General features: G+C 38.8%; 1 protein-coding gene across 1 annotated transcript; it reads right to left on the bottom strand.

The window, feature by feature from the left end:
- Window positions 1–1,265: 1,265 nt before the first annotated feature.
- Window positions 1,266–23,242, bottom strand: LOC103012208 (interferon omega-1). The gene is made up of 2 exons (XM_057549144.1): window positions 22,661–23,242; window positions 1,266–1,364 (listed from the first exon to the last, which is right to left on the bottom strand). Exons 1-2 carry the CDS (start codon window positions 23,240–23,242, stop codon window positions 1,266–1,268), a joined length of 681 nt encoding a protein of 226 aa, XP_057405127.1.
- Between the last annotated feature and the right edge of the window lie 627 nt (window positions 23,243–23,869).

Here is a 23,869-nt window from a genome sequence, read left to right as displayed (position 1 = left end):
GAGGCTTCCAGAATGTTGCAAAATCTGAGTGTTTTTATTGGTTGGTAGTTACATGAGTATTTGCTTTAATTATTCTAAAATTTGTGCTACTGTTCTGTGCACTTTTGTGTATGATTGTTATACTTAATAATAAAAGAGGTTAGTAAACAAGAATCAAAACTGTGCACGTATACTTACTCTTATCTAAATCATTTAGCTGATAATCCTGAACAATAGCAACCACAAGAGTATAATGTCTTCCCATACTTCTTACTTGTCTAAATTATAATGAAAATAAGCAGCATTGGACAATAGGAAGAAGACGAACAGAAATTCAAACTCACTCTGAGCAGTAAGTATCCTTTCAATCTGGTATGATAAATGTATATGAGTGGCTCTCAAAGTGTGGTCTAAGGACCCCAGGGGTTCCCAGATACTCTTTCTGGGGTCTTCAAGATCATCCATTTTCCAACTGCATGTCTGTGTGAGACTGGATTTCCTTCAAAGACTTGAATCAGAGCGATGCATCACAACAGATTGAATGCAGTGCAGATATGAGAACCCAGCTGTCTTCTATTAAGCCAGGCATTAAAGAGATTTGCAAAACTTTAAGACTTTTTTGTTAATTTTTTTTTATTTTGGAAACTGTAGTTATTTTTCATAAAAGTGTGTTTTTATGTTAAGATATAATGGGTTTTTGTTATTTTTAAAAGAATAAATATTTAAAACATTCTCAGTTTTAATTTCTAACATGGTAAATACCAATGAATATAACCTGTATAAATACAATCTCTTTAAGGTCTCAATAATTTTCAGAGTATCAGTGGGTCTTGAGACCAAAACATTTGCAAACTGCTGATGTTGATAATATTTACAAGTACCTATTTGGGTGGTTAACTAAAGATGAGTATTATGGGTTTACAATAACATTCGTCTTTTTCTTAATTGGTTGTTGTATTCAAATCGCAGGATAACAAATGTGACACTTTTTCCTGACCTTGGGTAGCAACTGTGGTGTGAAATTACATTTGGAGTAAAGTCCATTGAAAAAGGCTGAGGCTGGGAGGTAATGAGGACACAGAAGAGGAGGAAGAGCTTGGTTCCAAAACAATACTCTCCACGCTCATCAGCGGTAATCTCACCAAGTCCTAATTTCACTGGAGAAATTTTGCTCAGCGGCCTAGAGCGTTCCTGTGAAACTTAGGGACCACGATGGAGAAGTCCATATCCAGCCTGAGGGAAGAGTCTGTCTTCCCAGTCTTCCACCTGTGGCCTCGCTTTCACCCTCACTCAGCACCTGAGGCTGATTCTGCCCAAGCTGGGGCTTCCCTGTACCCACAGCCAACAGCTAGCGAGGCACAGACCTCTACCTTCAGGCCTCCGACCTGGTGTGAAGAGGTTGAATATGCAGATAAGATCTAAGTGCCGCTGGTTTCAGCCTCTTCTCTCTTCCCCTTTCTCACACCCTGGATGTCTTGTCACAGGCCTTTGACTAGACTCATTCCACAGTTTTTGTCCTGCTCACTTCAGCATGCAGCTGGGACTAGGCCACTTGTCTCGGGGCCCTGCCTAGTTCTAGCGAACTCCCCCAGCACATGCACAACCAGAGGATCTTACACTCTGCACCCCGTCACCCTCAGAATGCTCCCATCAAAAGGTTGATGGCCCAGGGACATGCGGGAGCTGCCCATCCCGTGTCTCTCACTGTTTGCTGCCAGGACCCCGCTGCTGCTGGACACTCCAGATTGGCCCTCTCTGAACATGCCCCCATCTGCATCAAGCCTGGGTTTACTTTTCCCTTCAAATACCAGGCCATTCTCTGAGCTGGACTTACTTAATTCTTACAGTCACTCTCAGGGGTGGATTGAGCCAGGCCAGCCTAAGGTTGAGAAGAGAATTAAATGGGCAACACATTTCCAGCAGCTGCTGAACAAGCATCAGCTGCCTTCCCTCTGCTAACACGTGGGCACGTCTTACTGTATGTATTCTGTGTGAGTTTCCTGTCTCTGAAGCAGTTTCTGAATCTTCTTTAAAGTGAAACAGAGGAAAGCAAAACCCTCTACGTAGTTCAAACTTACAAGTAACTTTAGCTTTCTTTCATCATCAGGGATTGTGTAATGAACCGGGGAATGCAAAAATAGCAACGAACTTGAGGCAACAAGGAAACTAAATGCAAGTTGCCAAATTGGATTTGGAGATTGAGGCTGGGATTCCCCTCTGGCCTGGCGTCTTGGCTGAGTTGATTGCACAGAGCAGAGGATTCCTCTGACTGCCTGCAAGATGCCTGTGTCATTCTGGTGGAAACTTTTAGCTCCTAAACTCAAGGGATAAGCAAGAAACCAGTGGGGGAAGGGGTGTCCTTGTAGACAGCTGGCGTGTGAGCCAAGTATGTATGCTTCTGTCTGGAACTCTGGGATGTTTGTTGCAACACGCTTGGCCCAGTCATCCCAGTGAATGGCTATTTCTCCTCTCCCTTGTGCAGTGGTTGAGCTGGCACTAAAATGCCTCCTGGACAGCTCTCTTGGAACTGCCTCATCTTCCTGACCACAGACCCAGAACATCAGGAACTAATCTTCTAACCAGATTCCATTAGAAGAGCTAATAAGTAAGGACCACTTAGTAACTGCCTGGTACCATTCTGAGCACCTTACATAAATTAAAGCAATTAATCCTCACCACAGTTTTATGAAGTGGTTTTATGATGATCTCAGTTTAACAGCTAAGGAAACTGGGCCCAGTTCTCCCTCCCTCTGGTACGAAATTTAACAATAGCATCCTGGTCTCCAAGTCTCAGCAGGAACATTCAAGGCCTGGTGTAACTTTCCCATCTCTCATTTCAAGATCCCTGGTAGGGAGGAAAACTTGGTCTTGTTCCTAGCCCTTATTTCTTATTTTTTAAAGATGTCCAATTTTGTCAACCCTTTGATTTAGCTCTTGCTTCCAAATGGCCTGCACAGTGTCTCTGGCCCTTTTCTCATTGTCCAGTTCTTTAAGTGTCTTTCTATATCCATCTATCAGTCCTAAAGTACCCATTCTTTGATAATGTCTCTCCATTTTACAACACGGCTCCAGGCCTATGCGTTTGCCCTGCAAATACGGTGCTTCCATTAGAACACTTATCATTCTGTTGCATAACTGATAGCTAATTTTTGTCTCCTCCAGCAGATTAGACTTTTAAGTCTGAATTTCGTATGCCCAGTCATTAGCACAGCGCCCAGCCCATGGTAGGAACTTAAGTATTGTTGATTGAATAAATGCCATGCTAGGAATATGTGCTTTGATGAGCTTCTGACTATCAAATTGCAAAGGGTTGTCTCAGCACTGTTTGCTGAGGGTCCATTTCATAAGTTCTCCTGACAAGAATTCAAGCACCTGATATATTCCTGAGCACATTGCTAGGCAATGTAAACAAAGGGAGAAAAATAAAAATCAAAATAGAATACAGATTGGGATTGACATATATACCCTAATATGTATAAAATAGATAACTAATAAGAACCTGCTGTATAAAAAATAAATAAAATAAAATTCAAGAAAGAAATAGAATACAATTTGTTTTGATAAAACTTAGATACTGTTTTAGACAAGTTTAGCTCCAATGCATGAGGATCTTCTTAGACTCTTTTCAGCATGGTGTGCCGTCCAAAAGAAATAGAAATTCATTATCAAAAGTCTTTAAAGAGCAATATAGGTTCTCACTGAAGTGTCTTGAAGAGAGAGCAAAGTGGGAAATTATGTCATAAAACTATTCAGTACAACATGTTTAGTTCCTATTTTAATAGGACATGGAAAAGATGGAAAGTTAATCAATTCACTTTACAAGACTATTATAACCTGGTTAACAAAATCAGAGGAGAAAATCATAGGACATAGTTACTTATAAACAAGAAGATAAAAATACCATGTTAAATACTAGCAAATCAAACCCAAATGTATGTTATAAGCAAACAACTGGAATTTATCCAGGACATTAATGATAAATTCGAGACAAGAAAATCTGTTCACATAATTCACTACATTAGCATGTAACAAAGAGAAAAAAGCAAAACAAATCTCTATAGGTGCACCCAAACCCCTGCATTAATTAAAAAGCTATACCTTAGCCTACTGAGGCTTGAAGAAAGAGGTTAAATCTGATCAATGTTATTGTATCTATTAGAAAGGCTTTCTGTTGTAAGTAACAGGCAACTCAGATAATAGAGACTAAAATAATGAAGGCAGGTACTTATCTCAGTGTGGAAGTCTGTAGGGTAATGATTGCAGGGTTAGATCAGCACATCAAAGATGTGAGGGTGCTGGACTTGCATCTCTGTGACTCTCTTGATCTTTTTGTGATCATGGTCACAGGATGGGTACAGTGGTCCCAAACATCAAACAAGATGTCATTACAAACAAGATGTCATTTACAAGAGCTTCCCTGGCAGAAAGAGAAGAATAAGTTGAAATCCTTTCTAGAAGTCTCCAGCAGACTTCCCCCAAATCTCATTATTTAGGCCTGTGTCACGTGACTATATCTAGCTTACATTTGTCTCTCCCTCTCCACTTTTGATTATAGACTGAGACCCAAAGCAGCAAGGAGAACCTGTAAGGTTGTGACAGAGAGATTATGCTATTTTTCAAATGGCTTAGCTAATTTCCCCAACACTCACTTATCCCACTGGTTTAAAATGCCACTTTTATTATGTGCAAAGTTTCACTCAGTTTAATCACCTTATCTTCAACATCTATTCTGTTTTCTTGATCAAAATGTCTATTCTTACAATACTACCACTGGTTTTGATTTCTATAGCCTTAGAGAATCATTTGATAGTTCATAAGGTTATCTGTATCTTTCTTCCTTTCTTAGATTTCCTTAGATTTTCCTGTAAATGATTTCTTCTTGATAAATTTTACAGTCAGCATGTCAAGTTCCATCTAAAAATCTTGTTGAGGGATGGGTTAGGAATGCATTGAATTTATACATTAATACCCAATACAGCAATTTAAAACTTTGTGATCTATTTTTATGTACTAATAAAGAAAAATCTCTAAGATCTATTAGCAACTAAAAATAAATAAGTTAGATACTGATGTATATGAAATAATAATATTTATGTAATAGACACTAAATATTTCTGTATGTATAGATTTACTAAATACATGGGGAAATGTCTAGGAGGATACACATTAAATTATTAACCATATGGGATTGGGGTGGATCCTCCAAGAGGTCAAGGGTAGGCTTTTATTTGTATGAATTGTTTGAAAATTTAACAATGACAATATACTCATGTGTATTTTGTAAATATAAATAAGCTTAAGAATTCCTCTTTAGTTCTTTAGAGTCACACAGCTACTTGTTCTCACATCTCTCTTAGCTGTCTCTCTGCAAACCCCTGCCTGCCTTGCTCTTCTTGCCTCCCTTTGAGCAGTTTATTAAGACTCTTTTCTCCTATGAGTAACTTCAGTTGTACCTCTTCATCCATAACCCCAGTGAACCCAACACTGACCAGTAAGAAATCCAAATAGGTCATCTCCTTTACAGGGACTAAAGAAGGAACCAAGAGTACTTATACTTGAATATTTTTCTTCCTGTTATATAGATTTTGAAAATGAAATATTCATTAACAGTAGAAGGCAATGCCTGATACATGTTTTATGAAAGAAGCTACAATAATTTAGAGCAAGGAGAAAATGATGACAGCTCATAATCTGAGAAGTTTCCGTGAGGCCCTTGGTTAGATATTCTTCCTGCATTTATCTGTGATGAAATAACTTCCTTAATACTGCCTTCATTTTTCTCACTACTGAATAGGGCTCAGTCTACCACTAATTCATCACTCACATTACCCTCTTCATGATCACCAAGGACCTGGTTGACAAGTTCAGTAGACTTTTCTCAATTTTAATAACAGCAATAAGAATGATCTGTTTTGGGGGCCAAGTATTGCTCTGTACTGCATGCATTATCTCATTTAATCAATTCAACAATTCTGCAAGGAAGGTATTATCATTCCCATTTTGTAGAGAATAAAACTGAGGCTGCTCCGAAAGGTTAAGTATATTTCCCAAAGTCACACAGTTAATCAGTGGGAAGCCAAAATTTAAACACTGGTTGAGACTCTGAACAAATCTCATACCCTTACCCACAATGATATAATTCTTGGGGTCTATTCAACACTTTAAAAAAATTTTTTTTAACTTAAATTGTGGTAAAATGCACAGGCATAAATTTACCATCTTAACCATTTTTAAGTGTATAGTTCAAAAAAGTGTATTTACATTGTTGTACAACCAATACCCCAACTATTTTCATCTTACAAAACGGAAACCCTATACCATTAAATAACAACTCCCCATTGTACCCTCCCCCAATCCATGCCAAGCACCACTGCACTTTCTGTATCTATGAATCTGGCTACTCTGGGTACCTAATATATTTGAAATTATACAGGATTTGTCTTTTTGTGACTGGCTTATTTTATTTAGCATAATGTCCTCAAGGTTCATCCATGTTGTAGCATGTATTAGATTTCCTTCCTTTTTAAAGCTGAATAATATTCCATTTTTATGGATATATCACATTTTGCTTATCAATTCACCTATCAGTAGACACTTGGGTCCTACCTTTTGTCTATTTTGAGTAATGAGTGTACAAATGCACAAAATGAACATGAGTATACAAATATCTCCTCGAGACCCTGCTTTCACTTCTTTTTGGCTATATACCTAGAAGTGGAATTGTTGGATCATATGGTAATTCCATTAAATTTTTTGAGGAACTGCCATACCTTTTTCCACGACTGCTGCATTTTACATTCTCACCAATGGCACACAAGGGTTTCAATTTCTCCGCATCCCTGCCAACAGTTTTTTTTTACATAGTAGCCATCCTAATGAGATGCATCATAATATACCTCATTGTGGTTTTGTTTTACATTCCCCTAATGATTACTTTGGTTGAGTATCTTTTCATGTCCTTGTTGGCCATTTGTATATCTTCTTTGGAGGAATGCCTGTTCAAGTTTGTTGCCCATTTTTTTTTAATTAGGTTGGATTATTTTGTTGTTGTTGTTATCTATGCAAGACTTTTAACACACTTTTATCCCCCCAAAGTCTTGTCCTTTGACTTCTGAGGCACTGTAAGTTCCCAGTTAGCTTCTCTGTTTGACCAGTTCTTTCTCCCCAGCTCCTGAAATGTAGATGCATTAACCAAAGATCAAGAGGCATCTGAATTTTTTTCTATAATGACTGCAACAAACTCAGAGGTGAATAATTAACAACAGTAACAAATCTCTTACCTTTAGTGACTCCTACATGCCAGGTATTTTGCACCCATTACTTATTTACTCTCATAAATCTCTGAGGTAAGTATTATTATTAACCCCATAATATAGCTGTGAAAATTGAGCAATAGAAAGTTCAGGCAACTTGCCCAAGGACCAGCAGTAAACAGTGGGAAAGGCTAAGAAGGGTTCCTGTTAGCAAGAAACCTGTGTCCATAGAAGAAAAACTAGCATGCTAGAGAAAATCAGAAATAATGCAGTATTCATAAAAACGTTAATTGCTATGTCAACACAACTACTATTTATATGGATTTACTTTTTCACTTTTATTAACAACCTTTAGGACCTCCCTGTACTGCCCTGCAAACAGGATAAGACATTATGAGAAGGGAAGTCATGATCACTGCTCTAATAGATCAGTTACTCAGCATCATTAAAATATTCCTCTGCTCAAAGTTCTGGACTAGGTGATTTGGGTTAAAAGGATCTGGTATTTCCTTGCCCGTAAGGAACTTACCATCTTTTGGGAAGACATGAACATGGGAAATGATTAGAGTAATGAATGATCATCCAGATCAGCTAACCATTTTAGAATGTACAATTCAGTGGTATTTAGCACTTTCACGATGTTGTGCAACCATCACCACTATCTAGGACTTTTCATCACCCCAAACAAAAACTTCATACACACTGAGCAGTTGTCACTCCCCATTCCCCCCTCCCACTCAGCCCCTGGCAACCACAATCTGCTTTGTGCATCTATGGATCTACCTATTCTGGATATTTCGTATGAGTGGAATCAGATGATCAGTGATATTTTGTGCCTGGCTAACACTTTGCATAATGTTTTCAAGGTTCATTCCTATTGCATGTATCAGTACTTCCTTCCATTTTATGGCTGAACAATATTCCACCATATGAATATACCACAATTTGTTGATCCATTCATCCATCAACAGGCATTAGGGTTGTTTCTACTTTTGGGTACTGTGAATAGTGTAGTTGAGAAATTTTGTGTACAAGTTTTTTTTTTGAATATGCGTTTTCAATTCTTCTGTGGTATATGTTTAGAAGTGAAATTGCTGGATCATATGGTAATTTTATGCTTAACTTTTTGAAGAACCACCAAACTGTTTTCCACAGACGCTGAAACATTTTAAGATTCCACCAACAATGTATGAGGGTTCTAATTTCTCCACAACCTCACCAACACTTGTTATTTTCTGTTTATTTGATTATAATCATCTTAGTGTATGTGAAGTGGCATCTCCTTGTGGTTTTGATTTGCATTTCCTTAATGACTAATTATATTGAGCATCTTTTCATGTTCTTGTTGGCCATTTGTGTATCTATCTTCTTTGGAAAAATGTCTATCCAAGTCCTCTGTCCATTGTTTAATTAGCTTGTTTGCCTTTTTATGGTTGAATTGTAAGACTTCTTTATATATTAGACCCTTCTTAGATATATGATCTTCAAATATTTTCTCCTATTCTGTAGACTGCTTTTTCACTTTCTTTATAGTGTTCTTTTTCTTAATTTTTGTCCGTGCTGCACAGCTTGCAGGATCCTAGTTCCCCAACTAGGCATTAAACCCAGGCCACAGCAGTGAAAGCATGGAGTCTTAACAACTGGACCGCCAGGGAATTCCTTATTGTATTCTTGATAAACAAAAGTTTTTATATTTTATGAAGTCCAATCTATCTATTTTTCTCTTTTGTTGCTTATGCTTTTAATGTCTTATCTAAGAATCCTTTGGCAAATCTAAGGTGATGGAGATACATCCCTATATTTTCTTCTAGGAGTTTTATAAATTTAGCTTTCACATTTAGACATTTGACCCACTCCGGATTTTTTTCTTCTATGGTGTGAGGTTGGGATCCAACGTAAATTTTTTGCAATGTGAATATCCAGTTGTCCCAGTACCTTTTGTTGAAGAGACTATTCTTTCCCCATTGAATGGTCTTGGTACCCTTGTCAAAAATCAATTGACCATTGATATATGGGTTTAATTCTGGATTCCCACTTCTATTCCATTGGTCTATATGTCTACTTTTATGCCAGTATCACACTGTTTTGATGACTGTAGTTTAGAGTATGTTTTGAAGTCAGTAATATGAGCCTTCCAAATTTGCTCTTAGTTTTCAAGATTGTTTTAGGTATTCGCAGTCCCTTGAAATTCCATATGAATTTTAGGATTGCAAAACTGGCCATTGGAATTTAGATAGAAATTGCATTGAATCTGTAAATCACTTGGGGCAGTTTTGCCATCTAAACAATCTTAAATCTTCCAATCCATGAATAAGGGATGTCCTTCCATTTATTTAGGTCTTTGTTATGGACTGAATTGTGTCAGCTTAAAATTTATAAGTTGAAACCCTAACCCCCAATGTGACTGTATTTGGAGATAGGGCCCTTAAGGAGGTTATTAAGGTTAAATGAAGTTGTAAGGGTGGGGCCCTAATCTAATAGGTTTGGTGTCCTCAGAAGAGGAGAGATGCCAGAGATTTCTCCATATGTGCTCACAGAGGAAAGGCTACATGAGGACACAACAAGAAGATGGCTCTCTACAAGCCAGGAAGAGAGGCATCACCAGAAACCAACCCCAATGGCACCGTGATCTTGGACTTCCAGCTCTCAGACTGTGAGAAAATAGTTTCTGTTGTTTAAGCCACTCAATCTGAGATATATGGTTATGGCAGCCTTAGCTGATTAATACCACATTCTTTAACTTATTTCAGCAATGTGTTGTCATTTCCAGTATACAACTTTGTACCTCCTTGGTCAAATTTATTGCTTAGAATTTGATTATTTTTGATGTTATTGTAAATGGAGTATTTTCCCTTAATTTCCTTTTTGGATTGTTCATTGCTAGTATATAGAAATACAACTAATTTTTCCATGTTTATCTTGTATCTTGCAAACTTGCTGAACTTGCTTATTAGCTCTAATAATTTTTGTGGGTAGCTTCTTTAGATTTTTTAATAATAAGATCATGGCATCTGTGATATAGAATTTTATTTCTTCCTTGCCATATTGGATATCTTGTGTCATTCACTTTTATAGGGTAGTCATCTTCAGTTAACTGAATTAGGAGTTACCAACCCCTATCCTTGAATCCTTTGGTATTCCCTCACATTCCCTGGTGAATGGTAGTTTGTTTCCTACTATCTTCTCCAACTAATCAGGAATTGATTGTAAAATTAGGCCATATACTAATAAGAATCCGTTTTCAAATTGAATACTAGTGATTCTGAGTCCAAGAGGTGCTGATGTCTCCTCATTCTCTTTATTTTTCAGAGGTATACCACCTGAAAACCTCACCTTTCTTCTCCTCGGGCCAGCTGTCTAGAGACTATAAACAACGTGAATGCAGGAGTAAAATCTTATTCAACTTCGTGCTCTAGCACCTGGTGTCACAACTAATATAAAGTACAATGTAGCAGTTCAAACAATATTTGTTAAGTGAATAAGAATAGTGATGATAAAAAGTATTACAAGTAGCAGGGGGACCTTCAAGATGGGGGAGGAGTAAGACGTGGAGATCACCTTCCTCCCCCAAAATACATCAAAAATAATACATGTATATGTGGAACAACTCCTACAGAACTGCTACTGAACACTGGCAGAAGACCTCAGACTTCCTAAAAAGCAAGAAAATCCCCACATATCTGGGTAGGTCAAAAGAAAAAAGAAAAAACAGAGACAAAACAATAGGGATGGGACCTGCACCTCTGGGATGGAGCTATGAAGGAGAAAGAGTTTCCACACACTAAGAAGCCACTTTACTGGGGAAGACGGGGGGTGGGCCAGAGGGAATCTTTGGAGCCACGGAGGAGAGTGCAGCAACAGGGTTGCAGAGGGCAAAGCGGAAAGATTCCCACACAGAGGATTGGTGCAGACCAGCACTCACCAGTATGAGAGACTTGTCTGCTCACCAGCTGGGGCAGGTGGGGACTGGGAGCTGAGGCTCAGGCTTCAAAGGTCAGATTCAGGGAGAGGACTGGGGCTGGCTGTGTGAACACAGCCTGAAGGTGGCTAGTGCACCACAGCTGGCTGGGAGGTAGTCCACGAAAAAGTCTGGACCTGCCAAAGAAGCAAGAGACCATAGTTTTGGGGCACACGAGGAGAGGCAATTCCTTCCCTGTGTGCCCGCAGAAGGCAGAGCACCGCGTAAGCAAGATCCAGAGATGGGCACGAGCTGCGGCCATCAACTTGGACCCCAGAGATGGGCATGAAATGCTAACGCTGCTGCTGCTGCCACCAAGAATCCTGTGTGCAAGCGCAGGTCACTATCCACCCCCCCACCCCCCAGGGAGTCTGTGCAGCCAGCCACTGCCAGGGTCCTGTGATCCAGGGACAACTTCCCTGGAAGAACACACGGCATGCCTCAGGCTGTTGCAATGTCACGCCAGCCTCTGCTGCTGCAGGCTAGCCCCGCATTCCAATTATAACTACCGTACCCCTCCCTTCCCCTGGCCTGAGTGAGCAAGAGCACCCTAATCAGCCATGGCTTTAACCCCCTCTGTCTGGGCAGGGCGCAGATGCCTGAGGGCAGTCTACATGAAGAGATGGGGCCAAAACCAAAGCTGAACCCCAGGAGCTGTGTGAACAAAGAAGAGAAAGGGAAATTTCTCCACGCAGCCTCAGGAGCAGTGGATTAAATCCCCACAATCAACTTGATGTACCCTGCATCTGTGGATACCTGAATGGACAACGAATCATCCCAAAATTGAGGCGGTGGACTTTGCGAGACTGTAGGCTTGGGGTTTGCTGTCTGTGACTGATTAGTTTCTGATTTTTATGTTTACCTTAGTTTAGTTTTTAGTGCTTTTTATCACTGGGGGATTTGTTTATTGGATTGGTTGCTCTCTTCTTTTATTTAATTATTATTTTTTAATTCTAATAATTTTTAAAATTTTATTTATTAAAAAAATTTTTTTTTCTTTCTTCTTTTCTCCCTTTTTTTCTGAGCCGTGTGGCTGACAGGTTCTTTGTGCTCCGGCCTGGTGTCAGGCCTGAGCCTCTGAGGTGGGGGAGCCGAGTTCAGGACATTGGACCACCAGAGACCTCCCAGCCCCATGTAATATCAATCGGTGAGACCTCTCCCAGATCTCCGTCTCAACACTAAGACCCAGCTCCACCCAACGGCCAGCAAGCTCCAGTACTGGATGTCCCATGCCAAACAACTAGCAAGACAGGAACACATCCACACCCATTAGCTGAGAGGCTGCCTAAAATCATACTGAGTTCACAGACACCCCAAAACACACTGCCAGACGTGGCCCTACCCACCAGAAAGACAAGATCCAGCCCCACCCACCAGAACACAGGCACCAATCACCTCCACCAGGAAGCCTACACAAGCCACTGAACCAACCTCACCCACTGGGGGCAGACAGCAAAAAGAATGGGAACCATGAACCTGCAGCCCGTGAAAAGGAGACCCCAAACACAGTAAGTTAAGCAATATGAGAAGACAGAAAAACACACAGCAGGTGAAGGAGCAAGGTAAAAACCCACCAGACCAAACAAATGAAGAGGAAATAGGCAGTCTACCTGAAAAAGAATTCAGAGTAATGATAGTAAAGATGATTCAAAATCATGGAAATAGAATGGAGAAAATACGAGAAACGTTTAACAAGAACCTAGAAACTAAAGAGCAAACAAAAAATGATGAACAGCACAATATATGAAATTAAAAATTCTCTAGAAGAGATCAATAGCAGAATAACTGAGGCAGAAGAACAAATAAGTGACCTGGAAGATAAAATAGTGGAAATAACTACCGTAGAGCAGAACAAAGAAAAAAGAATGAAAAGAATAGAGGACAGTCTCAGAGACCTCTGGGACAACATTAAACACACCAACATTCGAACTATAGGGGTCCCAGAAGAAGAAGAGAAAAAGAAACGATCTGAGAAAATATTTGAAGAGGTTATAGTTGAAAACTTCTCTAACATGGGAAAGGAAATTGTCAATCAAATCCAAGAAGCACAGAGTCCCATACAGGATAAATCCAAGGAGAAACACGCCAAGACACATATTAATCAAACTATCAAAAATTAAATACAAAGAGAAAATATTAAAAGCAGCAAGGGAAAAGCAACAAATAACATACAAGGGAATCCCCATAAGGTTAACAGCTGATCTTTCAGCAGAAAATCTGCAAGCCAGAAGGGAGTGGCAGGACATATTTAAAGTGATGAATGGGAAAAACCTACAAACAAGATTATTCTTCCCAGCAAGGATCTCATTCAGATTCGATGGAGAAATTAAAACCTTTACAGACAAGCAAAAGTTAAGAGAATTCAGCACCACCAAACCAGCTTTACAACAAATGCTAAAGGAACTTCTCTAGGCAGGAAACACAAGACAAGGAAAAGACCTACAAAAATAAACCCAAAACAATTAATAAAATGGTACTAGGAACATACATATCAATAATTACCTTAAATGTAAATGGATTAAATGCTCCAAACAAAAGACATAGACTGACGGAATGGATACAAAAACAAGACCTGTATATATGCTGTCTACAAGAGACCCACTTCAGACCTAGGGACACAAACAGACTGAAAGTGAGGGGATGGAAAAAGATATTACATGCAAATGGAAATCAAAAGAAAGCTGGAGTAGCAATTTTCATATCAGACAAAATAGACTTTAAAATAAAGACTATTACAAGAGACAAAAAAGGACACCACATAATGATCAAGGGATCAATCCAAGAAGAAGACATAACAATTGTAACTATTTATACACCCAACATAGGAGCACCTCAATACATAAGGCAAATGCTAAGAGCCATGAAAGGGGAAATTGACAGTACACCATCAGAGTAAGGGACTTTAACATCCCACTTTCACCAATGGACAGATCATCCAAAGTGAAAATAAACAAGGAAACACAAGCTTTAAATGACCCGTTAGACAAGATGGACTTAATTGATATTTATAGGACATTTGATCTAAAAACAACAGAATACACTTTCTTCACAAGTGCACGTGGAACATTCTCCAGGATAGATCATATCTTGCGTCACAAATCAAGCCTTGATAAATTTAAGAAAATTGAAATCGTATCAAGTATCTTTTCTGACCACCACGCTATGAGACTAGATATCAATTACAGGAAAAAAATCTGTAAAAAATACCAACACATGGAACCTAAGCAATACACTACTAAATAACCTGAAGAAATCAAAGAGGAAATCAAAAAATACCTAGAAACAAATGACAATGAAAACACAATGACCCAAAACCTATGGGATGCAGCAAAAGCAGTTCTAAGAGGGAAGTTTATAGCAATACAATCCTACCTCAAGAAACAAGAAAAATCTCAAACAATCTAACCTTACACCTAAAGGAACTAGAGAAAGAAGAACAAACAAAACCCAAAGTTAGTAGAAGGAAAGAAATCATAAAGATCAGAGCAGAAATAAATGAAATAGAAACAAAGAAAATTATAGCAAAGATCAATAAAACTAAAAGCTGGTTCTTTGAGAAGATAAACAAAATTGATAAACCTTTAGCCAGACTCATCATGAAAAAGACGGAGAGGATTCAAATCAATAAAATTAGAAATGAAAAAGGAGAAGTTACAATGGACACTGCAGAAATACCAAGCATCATAAAAGACTACTACAAGCAATTCTATGCCAATAAAATGGACAACCGGGAAGAAATGGACAAATTCTTAGAAAGGTATAACCTTCCAAGACTGAACCAAGAAGAAATAGAAAATATGAACAGACCAATCACAAGGAATGAAATTGAAACTGTGATTAAAAATATTCCAAAAAGCAAAAGTCCAGGACCAGATGACTTCACAGGTGAATTCTATCAAACATGTAGAGAAAAGATAACACCCATCCTTCTCAAACTCTTCCAAAACATTTCAGAGGAAGGAACACTCCCAAACTCATTCTTTGAGGCCACCATCACCCTGATACCAAAAGCAGACAAAGATACTACAAAAAACAGAAAATTACAGGCCAATATCACTGATTAATATAGATGCAAAAATCCTCAACAAAATACTAGCAAACAGAATCCAACAACACATTAAAAGGATCATACACCATGATCAAGTGGGATTTATCCCAGGGATGCAAGGATTCTTCAATATACGTACATCAGTCAATGTGATACACCACATTAACAAATTGAAGCATAAAAACCATATGATCATCTGAATAGATGCAGAAACAGTTTTGACAAAGTTCAACACCCATTTATGATGAAAACTCTCCAGAAAGTGGGCATAGAGGGAACCTACCTCAACATAATAAAGGCCATATATGACAAACCCACAGCCAACATCATTCTCAATGGTGAAAAACTGAAAGCATTTTCTCTAAGATCAGGAACAAGACAAAGATGTCCACTCTCACCACTCTTATTCAACATAGTTTTGGAAGTCCTAGCCTCGGCAATCAGAGAAGAAAAAGATAGAAAAGGAATACAAATTGGAAAAGAAGAAGTAAAACTGTCACTGTTTGCAGATGACATGATACTATACGTAGAGAATCCTAAAGCTGCCACCAGAAAACTACTAGAGCTAATCAATGAATTTGATAAAGTTGCAGGATACAAAATTAATGCACAGAAATCTCTTGCATTCTTATACACTAACAATGAAAGATCAGAAAGAGAAATTAAGGAAACAATCCCATTCATCATTGCAACAAAAAGAACAAAATACCTAGGAATAAACTTACCTAAGGAGGTAAAAGACCTGTACCCAAAAAACTATAAGACACTGATGAAAGAAATTGAAGATGACACAAACAGATGGAGAGAGATACCATGTTCTTGGATTGGAAGAATCAACATTGTGAAAATGACTATACTATCCAAAGCAATCTACAGATTCAGCGCAATCCCTATCAAATGACCAGTGGCATTTTTTTACAGAACTAGAACAAAAAATCTTAAAATTTGTATGGAAACACAAACGACCCCAAATAGCCAAAGCAATACTGAGGGCAAAAAATGAAGCTGGAGGAATCAGACTCCCTGACTTCAGACTATACTACCAAGCTACAGTAATCAAGACAATATGGTACTGGCACAAAAACAGAAATATAGATCAATGGAACAGGTTAGAAAGCCCAGAGATAAACCCACGTACCTATGGTCAACTAATCTATGGCAAAGGAGGCAAAGATATACAGTGGAGAAATACAGTCTCTTAAATAAGTGGTCCTGGAAAACTGGACAGCTACATGTAGAAGAATGAAATTAGAACACTCCCTAACACCATACACAAAGATAAACTCAAAATGGATTAAAGACCTAAATGTAAGATCAGACACTATAAAACTCTTAGAGGATTGGGCTTCCCTGGTGGCGCAGTGGTTGAGAATCTGCCTGCTAATGCAGGGGACACAGGTTCGAGCCCTGGTCTGGGAGGATCCCACATGCCGCGGAGCAACTAGGCCTGTGAGCCACAGCTGCTGAGCCTGCGCGTCTGGAGCCTGTGCTCCACAACAAGAGAAGCCACGATAGTGAGAGGCCCGCGCACCGCGATGAAGAGTGGCCCCCGCTTGCCACGGCTGGTGAAGGCCCTGGCACAGAAACGAAGACCCAACACAGCCAAATAAATAAATAAATAAATAAATAAATAAATAATAATTAAAGGTGCTAATAATTTAAAAAAAAAAAAACCTCTTAGAGGAAAACATAGGAAGAACACTCTTTGACATAAATCACAGCAAGATCTTTTTTGACCTACCTCCTAGAGTAATGGAAATAAAAACATAAATAAACAAATGGGACCTAATTAAACTTAAAAGCTTTTGCACAGCAAAGGAAACTATAAACAAGATGAAAAGACAACCCTCAGAATGGGAGAAAATATTTGCAAACGAATCAATGGACAAAGGATTAATCTCCAAAATATATAAACAGTTCATGCAGCTCAATATTAAAAAAACAAACAACCCAATCAAAAAATGGGATAAATAGACATTTCTCCAAAGAAGACATACAGATGGCCAAGAGTCACGTGAAAAGCTGCTCAACATCACGAATTATTAGAGAAATGCAAATCAAAACTACAACGAGGTATCACCTCACACCGTTTAGAATGGGCATCATCAGAAAATCTACCAACAACAAATGCCGGAGAGGGTGTGGAGAAAAGGGAACCCTCTTGCACTGTTGGTGGGAATGTAAATTGATACAGCCACTATGGAGCACAGTATGGAGCTTCCTTAAAAAACTAAAAAATAGAATTACCATATGACCCAGCAATCCCAATACTGGGCATATACCCAGAGAAAACCATAATTGAAACAGACATATGCACCCCAAGGTTCACTGCAGCACTATTTACAATAGCCAGCTCATGGAAGCAACCTAAATGCCCATCAGCAGACGAGTGCATAAAGACAATGTGGTACATAAAAACTCGGAGAACCTGAATAAAGTATAGACTCCATGTGATAATAAATATATCAATATTTGTTCCTTATTTGTGACAAATGTCCCTTACTAAGTGTAAAATGTTAATAATAGGGGGAAATGGAGGTGAGTTATATGAAAAGTCTCTGTACTATCTTTATAATTTTTCTATAAATATAAACTATTCTAAAATTAAAAGTTTATTAAATAATTTAAATTTTCTAATAAAGAAAATATACCATTTTAAAAATGAAAAGGTAACTTGTAATTTGGGAGAAAATACTTACAATAAACATACCTAACAAAGGATTTTTATACAGGATATAGAAAGGCCACCTACAAATCTGTTTATTAAAACAACTCATCAATGGCTATGAAAGTGTATTGAACATCACTGGTCACTGCGAAATGCAAATGAAAACCACAATGAGATACCATATTACACTAGCCAGAATGCCTAAATTTAAAAGACTGACAATGTTTAACAAGGATGTAGAGGAAGTGGCGTTCGTTTTCTGCTGGAATGTAAAAAGTTATAAACTCTTTGGAAAACTTTATTAAAAAGTTACACATATATCTCAGATATTCCGCTTCTTGGCATTTAGCTGTGAGAATGAAAACATGTCTACCAAGAGATCTTTTTTACAAGAATATCCATGACAGTTATGTTCATAGTAGCTGAAAAGTGCAAACAATCCAAAAGGTCATCAACATGAAATGCGTAAATATCATTTCTTTGCATGTAAATTTTATGTAAACGTAGAAGGTACAAGAAAGCAGGGTTTATCTTTGCTTCCTCACCTCTGTTTCCTGAGGGCAAGCACACAAACTGGCATGTGGATGCTCACTTTTACGTCTTAAAATGAATAAAGTATTTGTCATTCTAATCTTCATCTTCTGTCTTAAAAACCTAGATTGATTGGGTTTTCATTATAAACGTTCAAAAGAAAATTTTGCTTCTAGAAAAATTTAATAGCTAAAAAGAGAATTAACAAAAGATTAAGATGAACATGTTGTTAAGCATGTAAAGGTAAGCATGTTGTCTTATAGAAATATTTTAAATACCACAGAATGACAGTATAGATGGATTGAGACAATCAATGCATAAATAAAAGAGTAAGTAAATAAATGTAGCATGCTTATCAAAAGAATTATTCCTTTAGTCTGGATTTATTTTTTTCATGTACAGTTGTGATAATACTAAAAAATCATCTATCAAATTTAAGGCAGTGTATTTCACACTGAAAGCAGTCTTTGAAGGGAGTAAACTTTCTTTGTTTTTTTCAGTGAAAGTTCTGGGCTCTTTCCTTACCTGTTTTTAAAAAGGAAATTACCTAAAGGCATAATTTTAATTAGGGTTCACTCTTTGTGTTGTACATTCCATGGGTTTTGACAATGCATCATGACATGTATCTGCCATTATAGTATCATAGCAAAAATGTGGTCCACCTGCTCATCCTCTCCCCGCACCCGAAGCCTTGGCAGCCACTGTCTTCATAGGTTTGCCCTTTTCTAGAATGTCATATTGTTGAATCATTTAGTATGTATCCTTTTCGGATTGGTATCTTTCACTTAGTAATATTTATTTAAGGTTCCTTCATATCTTTTTCATGGTTTGATAGCTCATCTCTTTTAGTGCTGAATAATATTTCATTGTCTGGATGCCTCACAGTTTATTGATCCATTCACCTGCGGGAGGACATCTTGGTTGTTTCCAAGTTTTGGCGATTATGAATAAAGCTGTTATAAATATCTGTGTGCAGGGTTTTGTGTGGACATAAATTTTCAACTCATTTGGGTAAGTCCCAAGGAGCAAAATTGCTAGATTATATGGTAAGAGTATGTTTGGTTTTGTCAGAAACTGCCAAACTGTCTTCCAAAGAGGCTGTACCATTTGGTATTCCCACCAACAATGAACGGTCCTCTTGCTACCCATCCTCACCAGCATTTGGTGTTGTCAGTGTTCTGGGTTTTAGCCATTCTAATAGAAGTGTAGTTCTATCTTATTGTTTTAATTTGCATTTCCCTAATGATTTATGATGTTGAACAACAGTTATATGCTTACTTTCCATCCACATATCATCTTTGGTGAAGTGTCTGGATATTTTGCCCATTTTTAATTGGTTTTTTTGGTTTTCTTCTTGTTAAGTTTTAAGACTTTTTGTACATTTTGCATAATAGTCCTTTGTAAGATACGAGTCTTTATGAGGCTGTGGCTTGTCTTATTCTCTTGACAGTGTCTTTCACAGAGCAGAAGTTTTAATATTAATGAAGTCCAGCTTAATCAATTTTTCTTTAATAGATCATGTCTTTGGTGCATCTAAAAAGTCATTGCCAAATCCAAAGTCAAGTATACTTTTGCTAATTTTTTAAAAACAAGATTAATGATGAAGACAATAGCTCTTGATTTCCACTCTGACAAGTCTACTACAAAGTAATATTATTTACAACAATGATAAACTACTACTGTAGCCTAATAATGACTTAAAATAAATCAAATATTTTAAATGTTCATGTTTTCTGCCATTTCATACATTCTTCAAAAATAATTCTCAGGGCTTCCCTGGTGGCGCAGTGGTTGGGAGTCCGCCTGCCAATGCAGGGGACACGGGTTCGTGCCCCGCTCCGGGAAGATCCCACATGCCGCGGAGCGGCTAGGCCCGTGAGCCACAACTACTGAGCCTGCGCGTCTGGAGTCTGTGCTCCGCAACAGGAGAGGCCACGATAGTGAGAGGCCCGCGCACCGCGATGAAGAGTGGCCCCCACTCGCCGCAACTGGAGAAAGCCCGTGCACAGAAACGAAGACCCAACACAGCCAAAAATAAATAAATAAATAAATTTATTAAAAAAAAAAATAATTCTCAGAAAACATATTGTGAAAACATATTGCAAAATCATAGAAAAATGCACAGAGATATTAAGCCACACTTTCCTCAAAGTACCAGCTTATTTCTCTCCTCCACTCACAAAAAGTTCCCAAAATAGTTGTCTGTACACAGTACCCCTAAATCCCCTTCTTGTGCTTCCTCTTCACTTACTCCCTTGTGGTTTCTGCCCCATTAATTCTACTAAACCAGATCCTGCTAAAGTCACCAGTGGCATCTGTTTTCAGGTCCTCTGGGACAGGTCAGTCCTCACCTGCCCTGTAAGCACCGCTCTGTCTCTTAAACACACTTCTTCCCTTCAGTTTTCTCTCCCCTATTCACCCCTGTGTCCTACTAACTGCACTGCAACTCTGTCTCAGTGCATGTTGTAGACTCTCCTCTGCTTGACCTTTAATGGTGAGGGTCTGCAGGATTAGGTTTAGGTCCTCTTCTCATTGTCCATTCTATTTATAAGTGATCACATCCATCCCCATGTACTCACTACCAGATACACAGTAAAGAATTTCAATTTAATACTTGCACCCATGGCATTTGTTGTTTATTGTAGACACACTTGCCCAACAGCCAGTAAAGGCTTCTATAGTTACATACCTCCCAGGCATCATAGAAAGGATATCTATCTTTTTTCCCCTAAAAATTATCTGTATCTAAGTCTTCTGATGTGAGAACATAATTTCCCCTTACTTCTTTTTGTATTTTTTAATATAATTGAAAATTGTAAAAAATATATTTATATTATTTTTATGTCTCTTTCTCTATGACCGAAAGTTTCAACACAGAAGCTACCACATTAGATTTATTCACCTGTGTTTCTTAAAGGCAATTCTACAGTCTGCCACTTTGATACTCGATTAATACATAAGACATGAACTAAATGAATGAATGAGTAGCTAAGTATTACGATCCATTCCTCATTTTTTTTTTTAGGAAACCAGGGATTGGATTTAGGTGTAAAGAATAAGCAGACTCAAGTTTTCTTTTGTAAAAATTTAATAAATAAAAAATGCAGGGCTTCCCTGGTGGCTCAGTGGTTGAGAATCTGCCTGCTAATGCAGGAGACACGGGTTCGAGCCCTGGTCTGGGAAGATCCCACATGCCACGGAGCAGCTGGGCCCGTGAGCCACAGCTGCTGAGCCTGCGCGTCTGGAGCCTGTGCCCCACAACGGGAGGGGCCGCGATAGTGAGAGGCCCGCGCACCGCGATGAAGAGTGGCCCCCACTTGCCACAACTAGAGAAAGCCCTCGCATGAACCGAAGACCCAGCACAGCCAAAAATAAATAAATAAATAAATAAAATTTTTAAAAAATAAATAAATAAAAGGCTGCTAGTAAAAAAAAAAATTGTTTAAAAAAAATGCAAATTTAATAAAATGGAAAGGTGAACATATTTTCTAAATCTTAATACAATGTAAAGACAAATATCTTTTATATGAAAATATAAATATGATAATATACAAGAATAAACCTAAATAGATAAATAAACAATAAATAAATAAATAACATCAGGGCTGTCATCCCTTAGGGACTAATGACCCTGGAGCTGAACTTTTTAACATATCCTTGCTTAATACTACTGACAAAAAATTTGCTTAATTAATTCAATAAATTTTGTGGCTAAAGCAGAAATAAGAGCCTCTTGAAGTGATCAAAGGCATATGTGCATGGGTGATATGGCATCTCAGCCAATGAGAATCATTTCAAAGTGACCCCAGGTCACCATCCATAATTCTCTCTTTTTTTTAGATTTATTTATTATTTACTTATTTATTTTATTTATTTTTGGCTGTGTTGGGTCTTAGTTGCGCCATGCAGGATCTTCATTGAGGCATGCAGGATCTTTTGTTGCTGTGCGCAGGCTTCTCTCTAGTTGTGGCATGTGGATTTTCGCTCTCTAGTTGTGTTGCACAGACTCCAGGGTACGTGGCTCTGCTATTGTGGCGAGTCGGTTCCAGAGTGCATGGACTCTGTAGTTTGTGGCACGCAAGCTCTCTAGTTGAGACGCGCGAGCTCAGTAGTTGTGGCACACGGGCTTAGTTGCCCCACAGCATGTGGGATCTTAGTTCCCTGACCAGGGATCGAACCCACGTCCCCTGCATTGGAAGGTGGATTCTTTATCACTGGACCACCAGGGAAGTCCCTCCATCCATAATTCTTAACTTTTCTTGCAAGTTGGTCGATGAAGAGAAGGATCTCATGATTCCCACTCTGACAATTTTCCAGGCACAATCACTGTATTTCTTCTCTTCAAGGTAGAGATGGATTCCCTGGAAGTACCTCCTCACGGCCAGTGTAGGGCCCGTCACTCCCAGGGCAGTTTCTTCATCTCCCATCACCTGCACCAAGCAGGCGTCCAGGTCCTCCAGCTGCTGATGGAGTCCAGTGCGGAGTTTGCCCAGGAGGGAGGTGTCCCAGGCAGCAGAGGAGCGCTCTGTGTGGAAGGGGCGGAAGATCTGCTGGAGCATCTCGTGGAGGACAGAGGTGGCCTGGGCCTTCGGGAGCTGGCTGCCATCCACCGTGTCCTGGGGGAAACCGAAGTCTTTTCTATCCTTCAGACAGAAGTGAGGGGAGATTCTCCTCATCTGGCCCAGAAGCATGAAGTTCTTCCTGCTAATCCACACATGGTTCTGAGACAGGTTGCAGCCCAGAGATCCACCAGGGCCATAGCTGAACATCACCAGGGCGGTCAGTAGAGAGAGCACGAAGGCCATGAGGCAAATGAGGCTGCAGCTGGCCTGGCTGAGACGGGCGTCTGGAGGAAACTTGCGGGTAGGTTCTCTGATGACATTCTTTCTAAGCAAGGCCATTAAACAAGGAACATTTCTCTACACTGTTTTTGGTTTCATTTATGTATTCTCCATATGGTCTAAGACGATGTCCTCACTCTAAAACATTCATTTTGTAATAGAAGTTTAATTTTCCCAGTAAACTTCAGATATGTCTATCCAAATGGGTATTTATCCATCAAATAAGAAATATCTTTGTCTTAAAGTCAGAAGTGATGTAGGTATGTAAATACATCTCCTCTCTCTCTCTCTCTCTCTCTCTGTGTCTCCTTTTCATGCATAAATATTGCTCTTCTCTGTTCCAGGAACAAATTTTTAACCTTGATCTTAGGCTCCATTTTTACCCTCTTACTTTACATCGGAAGGCAGGCTTCCTCAGTCCTTATGGTTTCTGTAGTTGCTTAGGGATTTACCAGACCACCTCTGGCAACTAAGCTTTTTGAAACAAAAAAAAACTTATTTACTGTTTGAGTCACAGCAGAAGCTGATGATTATAAGTGAATAATCTTTTCTGATGTTTCTCTTCCTTCTAGAATGCGTTTGTGCAGGTGC

This window comes from Balaenoptera acutorostrata, chromosome 6 (assembly GCF_949987535.1).
Source record: "Balaenoptera acutorostrata chromosome 6, mBalAcu1.1, whole genome shotgun sequence".
NCBI classification, from domain to species: Eukaryota; Metazoa; Chordata; class Mammalia; order Artiodactyla; family Balaenopteridae; genus Balaenoptera; species Balaenoptera acutorostrata.
The sequence above is the reverse complement of the archived record's forward strand: the minus strand, read 5'-3'. Positions and strand labels throughout refer to the sequence as shown.